The 10,000-nt window shown below is 35.8% G+C and overlaps 2 protein-coding genes across 3 annotated transcripts in view; both read right to left on the reverse strand.

The window, feature by feature from the left end:
- Nucleotides 1-10,000, reverse strand: part of LOC133653462 (protein Wnt-7a-like) — a 263,307-nt gene that overhangs the window by 109,819 nt on the left and 143,488 nt on the right. The window lies entirely within an intron of this gene.
- The window catches only part of LOC133653459 (protein bicaudal D homolog 2-like), a 104,413-nt gene that overhangs the window by 26,797 nt on the left and 67,616 nt on the right, over nucleotides 1-10,000 (reverse strand). For both annotated transcript variants that reach the window (XR_009826724.1, XM_062052744.1), the window contains exon 3: nucleotides 1,291-1,443. Coding sequence is in view for 1 of the 2 variants with exons in the window: in XM_062052744.1 (XP_061908728.1) it covers nucleotides 1,291-1,443 (153 nt within the window). In the remaining variant the exon portion in view is untranslated. The remainder of the gene's footprint in view (nucleotides 1-1,290; nucleotides 1,444-10,000) is intronic.

The raw sequence follows: 10,000 nt of genomic DNA on the forward strand, positions 1-10,000 counted from the left end.
TGGCTTTGTCTCCAAAAACAGCCATCAGAGAAATAGTTAAAAAAACAACAAAACGAATTGTTTTATTGTTTGTGCTATGGCGCCATCTTATGGACAAGTTTGTTCACCGCAGGTGTCCTTCCATTTAAGGGTAGTCTTCTAGCTGTCCGTAGCGTTTCTACTCGTATGGGTTGTTCATTCGTCACTCCAAGCGACGTTTGTAAGTTTTACAATATAACTAAAACAATTCTTGCTTACTAAAGCGTCCCGTGTGTGATGTCTGTAGGAGTGTTTTCATGCAAATTTGCACGGTGGTATCGTAACGCAATCAAACTAGCGTCGTTAGCATTAGCTAATATGCTAACACGTTTACTGTGTTAGTATTATTAACTCACAACGGCATTCTTTTTGTATACGTCAAAATGCCTAATATCGGCCCTGATAATCGGCCCGTATGTACCGTAAATTCGGGATAATAAGCCACTACTCTTTTCCTACACTTTGAACCCTGTGGCTTATATGGATTTTTCTCCAAAAACAGCCATAACAGAAATGAAAAACAAAAAAACCCAAGCAATTACACCTAAAAAGTGTTTTATTGTTTGTGCTTTGGTGCCATCTTCTGGACGACTTCAGTCACTACAGGTGTCCTTCCCTTTTAAGGGCAGTGTTTTATTTTTTTCCCCTCCCGTCTTCTAGCCATCCATAGCATTTCTACTCTTTATTCATCACTCCGAGCAACGTTTGTAAGTTTTACAATATAACAAAAACATTCTTACTTACTTAAACATGTGTGATGTCTGTAGGAGTGTTTTCATGCATATCTGTACGTGCTATCGTAACCAAGCTAGCGTCGTTAGCATTAGCTAATATGCTAACACGTTTACGAGTGTCTGTGTTAGTATTATTAACTCACAACGGCATTCTTTTCGTATTGTTTCATTTTCACAAGTAAATACACCAAAACGTCACCGAGGAGTTATTGAGTCTGTTTAGCTTCATTGGAGTGGGTCCATGACGATGACTTCTGTTTTGTTTGATCAGCCGTTTTACTGCCCTGTTACTGTTTGGAAACAATTAATGTAAATAAACATTTACAGAATATTTCTGTGTAAATAACTCATTTCACAACGTATATATCTGCGACTTATAGTCCGATGCGACTAATATATGGACAAATATTTTCCTAAAAAGTAGTGGGCGTGGCTTAAAAAGGTGTGTGTGTGAAATAGTTTTTATTCTTTGTCCAGTTGTGCATCTCTCCTGTCCCTTTTGAGTTTTGTATGATTATGAACACCAAGGCCTCCTCACCTGGCTCTGTTTCAGCCCGGAGACTTGCTTCTGCAGCGAGATGTTCTCCTCCTCAAGCTCCGTGTAGTCCTGCAGCAGACGAGCCTCCCGGAACTTGTACTCCTTGATGTCGTCACGCAGCTGGTTCCTCTGGAGCTCCAGCATCTGGTTGCCCTGCGGAGGACGAGGACAACCTTGTCAGTGAGGACCTTGGCAACCCCCATATGATGTTTTTCATTAGGGCTCCCCTCAGTTTTGGTGAACGTTAAAGGTCCCAGGGACCCAAAAGGGTCTCAGTCATCACACAAAAGTCTCATATTTGATGTGAAGTAATCGGAGCCTTAAATAGGTCAATAATTCATAATAACATTGATTTTGATTCATTGTTATTTTTTGAGCAATGACAAGTTTAGAAAACAATCACACTAAAGGTCCCAGGGACCCAAAAGGGTCTCAGTCATTAAAGTGTTGAAAATAAGTCATATATTAATATATTTTTTATACTTTCAAACCTTAAATATTTATGGATCAACTTCAGATCCATCCTTGCCAGAAAGTTTTTTTTTCTCACCCAAAAAACCTTGTTTTTATTGAAAAATCACAAAATGTGCAAAATTTTTCCAAAAACATTTTTCACAGTGGAATATTTTATGAGAAGTAATCGGAGCCTTAAATATGTCAATAATTCATAACAACATTGATTTGGATTCATTATTATTTTTTGAGCAATGACAAGTTTAGAAAACAATCACACTAAAGGTCCCAGGGACCCAAAAGGGTCTCAGTCATTAAAGTGTTGAAAATAAGTCATATATTAATATATTTTTTAAACTTTCAACACTTAAATATCTATAGATCACCTTCAGATCTATCCGTTCCCAGAAAGTTTTTTTTTTCCTCCCCAAAAAAACCTTGTTTTTATTGAAAAATCAAAAATGTGCAAAATGTTCCCAAAAACATTTTTCACAGTGGAATATTTGATGTGAAGTAATCGGAGCCTTAAATATGTAAATAATTAATAACAACATTTATTTGGATTCATTATTATTTTTTGAGCAATGACAAGTTTAGAAAACAATCACACTAAAGGTCCCAGGGACCCAAAAGGGTCTCAGTCATTAAAGTGTTGAAAATAAGTCATATATTAATATATTTTTTAAACTTTCAACACTTAAATATCTATGGATCAACTTCAGATCTATCCTTGCCAGAAAGTTTTTTTTCCTCACCCAAAAAACCTTGTTTTTATTGAAAAATCACAAAATGTGCAAAATTTTCCCAAAAACATTTTTCACAGTGGAATATTTGATGTGAAGTAATCGGAGCCTTAAATATGTAAATAATTAATAACAACATTTATTTGGATTCATTATTATTTTTTGAGCAATGACAAGTTTAGAAAACAATCACACTAAAGGTCCCAGGGACCCAAAAGGGTCTCAGTCATTAAAGTGTTGAAAATAAGTCATATATTAATATATTTTTTTAACTTTCAACACTTAAATATTTATGGATCAACTTCAGATCTATCCTTGCCAGAAAGTTTTTTTTTCTCACCCAAAAAAACTTGTTTTTATTGAAAAATCACAAAGTGTGCAAAATTTTTCCAAAAACATTTTTCACAGTGGAATATTTTATGAGAAGTAATCGGAGCCTTAAATATGTCAATAATTCATAACAACATTGATTTGGATTCATTATTATTTTTTGAGCAATGACAAGTTTAGAAAACAATCACACTAAAGGTCCCAGGGACCCAAAAGGGTCTCAGTCATTAAAGTGTTGAAAATAAGTCATATATTAATATATTTTTTAAACTTTCAACACTTAAATATCTATAGATCACCTTCAGATCTATCCGTTCCCAGAAAGTTTTTTTTTTCCTCCCCCAAAAAACCTTGTTTTTATTGAAAAATCAAAAATGTGCAAAATTTTCCCAAAAACATTTTTCACAGTGGAATATTTGATGTGAAGTAATCGGAGCCTTAAATATGTAAATAATTAATAACAACATTTATTTGGATTCATTATTATTTTTTGAGCAATGACAAGTTTAGAAAACAATCACACTAAAGGTCCCAGGGACCCAAAAGGGTCTCAGTCATTAAAGTGTTGAAAATACACTACCGTTCAAAAGTTTGGGGTCACATTAAAATGTCCTTTTTTTTCAATGAAGATAACTTTAAACTAGTCTTAACTTTAAAGAAATACACTCTATACATTGCTAATGTGCTAAATGACTATTCTAGCTGCAAATGTCTGCTTTTTGGTGCAATATCTACATAGGTGTATAGAGGCCCATTTCCAGCAACTATCACTCCAGTGTTCTAATGGTACAATGTGTTTGCTCATTGGCTCAGAAGGCTAATTGATGATTAGAAAACCCTTGTGCAATCATGTTCACACATCTGAAAACACTTTAGCTCGTTACAGAAGCTACAAAACTGACCTTCCTTGGAGCAGATTGACTTTCTGGAGCATCACATTTGTGGGCTCAATTAAACGCTCAAAATGGCCAGAAAAAGAGAACTTTCATCTGAAACTCCACAGTCTATTCTTGTTCTTAGAAATGAAGGCTATTCCACTAAATTGTTTGGGTGACCCCAAACTTTTGAACGGTAGTGTAAGTCATATATTAATTAGGGCTGCAACTAACGATTAATTTGATAATCGATTAATCCGTCGATTATTACTTCGATCAATCGATTAATAATCGAATAAAAGAGACAAACTAAATTTCTATCCTTTCCAGTATTTTATTGAAAAAAAACAACATACTGGCACCATACTTATTTTGATTATTGTTTCTCAGATGTTTGTACATGTTGCAGTTTATAAATAAAGGTTTATAAAAAAAAAAATATATATATATATATATAACATTTTTTTCATAAATAAAAAAAATGCCTCTGTGCATGCGCATAACATAGATCCAACGAATCGATGACTAAATTAATCGCCAACTATTTTTATAATCTATTTCAATCGATTTAATCGATTAGTTGTTGCAGCCCTTATATTAATATATATTTTTTAACTTTCAACACTTTCAACACTTCAGATCTATCCGTTGCCAGAAAGTTGTTTTTTTCCCCCCAAAAAATCCTGGTTTTTATTGAAAAAAAATCACAAAATGTGCAACATTTTCCCCAAAAAAATGTTCACAGTGGAATATTTGATGTGGAGTAATCGGAGCCTTAAATAGGTCAATAATTCATAACATTGAATTTGATTCATTATTATTTTTCGAACAAGTAGTTTAAAAAAAAGGTGACCTGAATATTAGCAAGCATTAGTCGTGTTCTTATTATAAGCGCTAACGCAGAGGAACTATTTAAGCAGAGCGAACTATGCTGCTATATTGACATATTGAGCTGCCGCATCGCCCCTGAGTTGGTGAAAGTGAATTCTAGATGATAAATCATGTCTCTCATCTGGATAGAGGTCAACTTTGACATCCAACTTACACCCGGATATGGCCAGAAAGACTTTTTTTTTTTTTTTTTTACCCTTTTCTGAAGATAATGATGAATTGTTGATGTAAAGGGGAATATATAAACATACCATCAGTCTTTATCCCAGTGAGAGCAGACATTGTACAGTAAGTGGTTGTTTTATTATGTTTGTGGGGATCCAAAAGGGTCCCACTCATAAAAGTGTTCAAGTCATACATCAAAATACAGTATTTTTACTTCGAACACTTAAATCTCTAGATCTCTATTTTTTATTATTTGTTGAGCAATGACAGTTTTAAATATCAATTTAAAAAGACCTGCATTGCAGCTTTGTGATATTAGAGTCAACATTGCTACTTTTTCTTGTTACATTGCACATGTTTTTTTCCTTTTATTCCACTTTTAAAAAATATTATTTTTAGAATGTGCTGTGGGCCATTCAAAAATCATCTGTGGGCCACAAACGGCCCTGATCTAGCAGACCCTCAACAAGAATGTTAATCAATTCGAATGATGAAGTAAAAGAGGAGGGAAATACATGCAGCTCGTTGTCTTTCTTGATGGCAGAGAATCCTGCATTAATTATGAAAAAGCAGGAGACAAGAACAACATCCCCACCCCCACTCTTAAGCCTGAACCTAAAAGGAACTTCAAGAACCACCTGGTAAACAAACACCAACTGTGTTAGATCCATTAGTCTTCTCAAGTATTTCCTTTTGTTGTTAAAGAAGAAAACATTTGGCGTGGTCTACCGCGACTATAAATAGTATCATTTGTCTATAAAGTGTTGTACAAAACCCAAAACCAGTGAAGTTGGCACGTTGTGTAAATGGTAAATAAAAACAGAATACAAAGATTTGCAAATCCTTTTCAACTTATATTCAATTAAATAGACTGCAAAGACAAGTTACTTAACGTTCAAACTGGAAAACGTTGTTATTTTTTGCAAATATTAGCTCATTTGGAATTTGATGCCTGCAACATGTTTCAAAAAAGCTGGTACAAGTGGCAAAAAAGACTGAAAAAGTTGAGGAGTGCTCGTCAAACACTTATTTGGAACATCCCACAGGTGAACAGGCGGATTGGGAACAGGTGGGTGCCATGATTGGGTATAAAAGTAGATTCCATGAAATGCTCAGTCATTCACAAACTAGGATGGGGCGAGGGTCACCACTTTGTCAACAAATGCGTTGCCCAACAGTTTTAGAACAACATTTCTCAACCAGCTATTGCAAGGACTTTAGGGATTTCACCATCTACAGTCCGTAATTTCATCAAAAGGTTAGAAATCATTGCACGTAACATCGAATGCCCTTGACCTTGGATCCCTCAGGCGGTACTGCATCAAAAAGAGACATCAGTGTGTAAAGGATATCACTACATGGGCTCAGGAACACTTCAGAAAACCACTGTCAGTAAGTACAGTTGGTCGCTACATCTGTAAGGGCAAGTTAAAACTCTACCATGCAAAGAGAAAGCCATTTATCAACAACACCCAGAAACGCCGCTGGCTTCGCTGGGCCCGAGCTCATCTAAGATGGACTGATGCGAAGTGGAAAAGTGTTCTGTGGTCTGACGAGTCCACATTTCAAATAGTTTTTGGAAACTGTGGACGTCGTGTCCTCCGGAACAAAGAGGAAAAGAACCATCCGGATTGTTATAGGCACAAAGTTGAAAAGCCAGCATCTGTGACGGTATGGGGGTGTATTTAACCAGTGGTCCCCAACCTTTTTGTAGCTGGGGACCGGTCAACGCTTGAAAAGTTACCGGGGGGGGGGGGGGGGATTTTTTTTTTTTTTTTTTCCCCATAAAGAAATACAATCACGTGTGCTTACGGACTGTATCCCTGCAGACTGTATTGATCTATATTGATATATAATGTATATATTGTGTTTTTTATGTACATTTTATTTTATTTTTTAAATTTCTTGCGCGGCCCGGTACCAATCGGTCAGCCGCGTCCCGGTGGTTGGGGACCACTGTATTAAACTATACACCTTTTTTGACCGACCTAAAGCATTTGATACCGACAAATACAATTAAATGAAGTCAATAATCAATTAAAATTGAACGTTTTAACCTACAAAACAAAATGAATTAAACCATTTGTGCAGATTTATGTTATGAATCCAATGAAGGAAGTCGGGTATAATGAAGCATGATACTGATAAAGCCTGTTCCTGGGGTCACACGGCATCACACTGTGCCCCCCCAGGTGCGACCGCCCCCCTATTTCAACATGAAGGAGCCCAAACATTTGTCATCATGGCCAGAAGCCAAGACGTCACTTTGAGCTGCTCAAAACCAACAGGTGTGGTCAGGTGACACAGACAGTGATGTCATCGCCTGTGTGTGTGTGTGTGTGTTTGTGTGTGGCAGACAGACTAACAGCACAGCATTATTAGCCAACCAATCCCTTTGCTACCTTTTGTCTACGTTTCAAAAAGTTCTGACAACCTCACTCAGTTGATCAACAATATGTCTTAAAGGGGAACTGCACTTTTTTATGCATTCTACGTTGTAAATAAACTCTAGCAAAAGTCAGCTACACACTATTACTCCCTTAAAACCCAATAAAAAAAAATTCCAAAAAGCGCCAACAATACTCCATTTACATGTCGTGATCTGAATATTAGCAGGTATTAGCAATATTGTTATTATAAGGGCTAACACAGAGGGACTACTTTTAGCAGAGCTAACTAGCCGGAGATGGCGAGACAGACCATTAACCATTTGTGAGAATTATGATGAATTGTTGATGTAAAGGGGAAGATATAAACATCCCATCAGTCTTTATCCCAGTGAGAGCAGACATTGTACAGTAAGTGGTTGTTTTATTATGTTTATACATCTTGTTTAGCACTTAGCAATACTGCTCCATGATGCTTAGTGTTTGACTTATAAACTTGTAGATCATCCTCCTTGTATTCAGGATCAAAAATAAAAGTTGCTGAATCATCGTTTGTCCCAAAGTAGTCTTATTTGTCTTTTATCAAGTTTGCCATGATTAGTAGTCTTGTTGTTGTTGAAGGGGAAGTGAGCGTTGTGATGAGTCTGTGAAATGAATACTTAAAATTATGAAAATATGTAAATATTACATGTTATTATGAATGTTACTAGATACTACATATATACTTACATTATGATGACAATATGTAAATATTACATGTTATTATGAATGTTACTACATTATATATATACTTGCAGTATGACAATATGTAAATATTACATTTTATTATGAATGTTATTACATTACATATATACTTGTAGTATGATGAAAATATGTAAATATTACATGTTATTATGAATGTTACTACATTACATATATACTTACAGTATGATGAAGATACAGTATGTAAATATTACATGTTATTATGAATGTTACTACATTACATATATACTTACAGTATGATGAAGATACAGTATGTAAATATTACATGTTATTATGAATGTTACTACATGATATATATACTTACAGCATGATGAAAATATGTAAATATTACATGTTATTATGAATGTTACTACATTACATATATACTTAAAGTATGATGACAATATGTAAATATTACATGTTATTATGAATGTTACTACATGACATATATAGTTACAGCATAATGAAAATATGTAAATATTACATGTTATTATGAATGTTACTACATTACATATATACTTACAGCATGATGGAAATAAGTAAATATAACATATTATGAATGTTACTACATTACATATAAACTTACAGTATGATGAAAATATGTAAATATTACATGTTATTATGAATGTTACTAGATACTACATATATACTTACAGCATGATGGAAATGTGTAAATATTACATATTATTATGAATGTTACAAGATACTACATATATACTTACAACGTATGGTTAGCTGACTCTTGCTAATGTTTATTTACGATTTAGCATGCATGAAAACATAAAAACAGATGTGTTCTTGTCTCACATAAGGACTGTGAATAAAAGACAAAGACTGGTAAATATTAGTGAATACAAATCACTAATCACTTACAACTAAAAGCGTTTATTAACAAACAACAACGCTGACAAACAAGAAAAAAGTGAAATTGAGTATAAAGATTTTGCGTAGAAGATGGTTGCTTTTGGTATCGTCCGATGTCGTCTGATTATGTTGCATGTCAAGGTTGTGACCTTTGAACCTTGACTCCACGGCCTGTGTCACAAAGTGGGCGGGGCCACGCGGCCTGACAGAAGGCCATTGAAGTGAGTGTGGGGGTGATGAGATAGCAAGGTGTGGCGACCTCCTGCCAGCTGCTCACACACACACACACGTGGTAACCATGGCAACAGCGTTTGATAGTAGCCAGGAAGTAAGAGATGTTCAGGTATGCATGGCAGAGCAGCTGGGCCACAAAGTGCTGCAGATGTCTGCCAACATCTCCGCTCAGAAGGGCTCCAATAATTGCTTCAATCCGCCCAAAGCCGGGCGTTATTTCGGCGTGTGTTTAAGCGGCTGGCAGCAACACTTCAACGTTCAACAGCTCGGCTGCTCGTACAGTTTCTAAGTGTGGGGATTAAAGCCAGAGCGGATTACAGACCTTCTCGTTCGTCTTTTGTGGAAGCAAAACTGCACTTTTTGAGGAACTGAGACCACCATCCACAATCTTTCCGTGAGACAAGAACTTTCTGTGCCTTCTAAAGAGGGAAAAACTGCTTGCACAAGGCGGCTAACAATGCAATTCCATTATTTTGCCTAAACGTCACTCTAAAAATCATCAAATCAATATCCAACAATGCTTTATTTATAAGCTACATTGTTATTGTAAGAAAGTGTGTCTAGACACACTTTCATAAAGACATATTTCTTTATGCACTTAACAGTGTTTGTAGGTCATTTGGACAAAAGGGCAGACGCCTACACAAGTGTCCACGAGTAAAGTGCACGTGTGAGTCTATTAGAATGTTTCCACGTGATTGATTAGGATCCATTGATGCAGCACACAAACATCCTTTTGTCATCCAGGCCTCGGGCTCACATCAAAAACTGACACTTTGGTTTTTTCTGGCTGAAAGCTGACCAAAGACGTGACTTTTGGGGTTGATGGGAAATGTGGCGGGTTTATTTGTGGGGTTCTGTCTGAGCCTTGAAGGGGAACTGCATTTTATTTTTGGAATGGTGTTTATCATTCACCATCCTTAAGACAGGAACAGATGTTTTTCTATTTTTGATGCATTCTAAGTCGTAAATAAACGCTAGCAAAGGTCGCTCTATTCCGCTTATAAAGCGCTCTTAAAAAACCTCC

Source organism: Entelurus aequoreus, linkage group LG07 (assembly GCF_033978785.1).
Source record: "Entelurus aequoreus isolate RoL-2023_Sb linkage group LG07, RoL_Eaeq_v1.1, whole genome shotgun sequence".
Lineage (NCBI taxonomy): Eukaryota > Metazoa > Chordata > Actinopteri > Syngnathiformes > Syngnathidae > Entelurus > Entelurus aequoreus.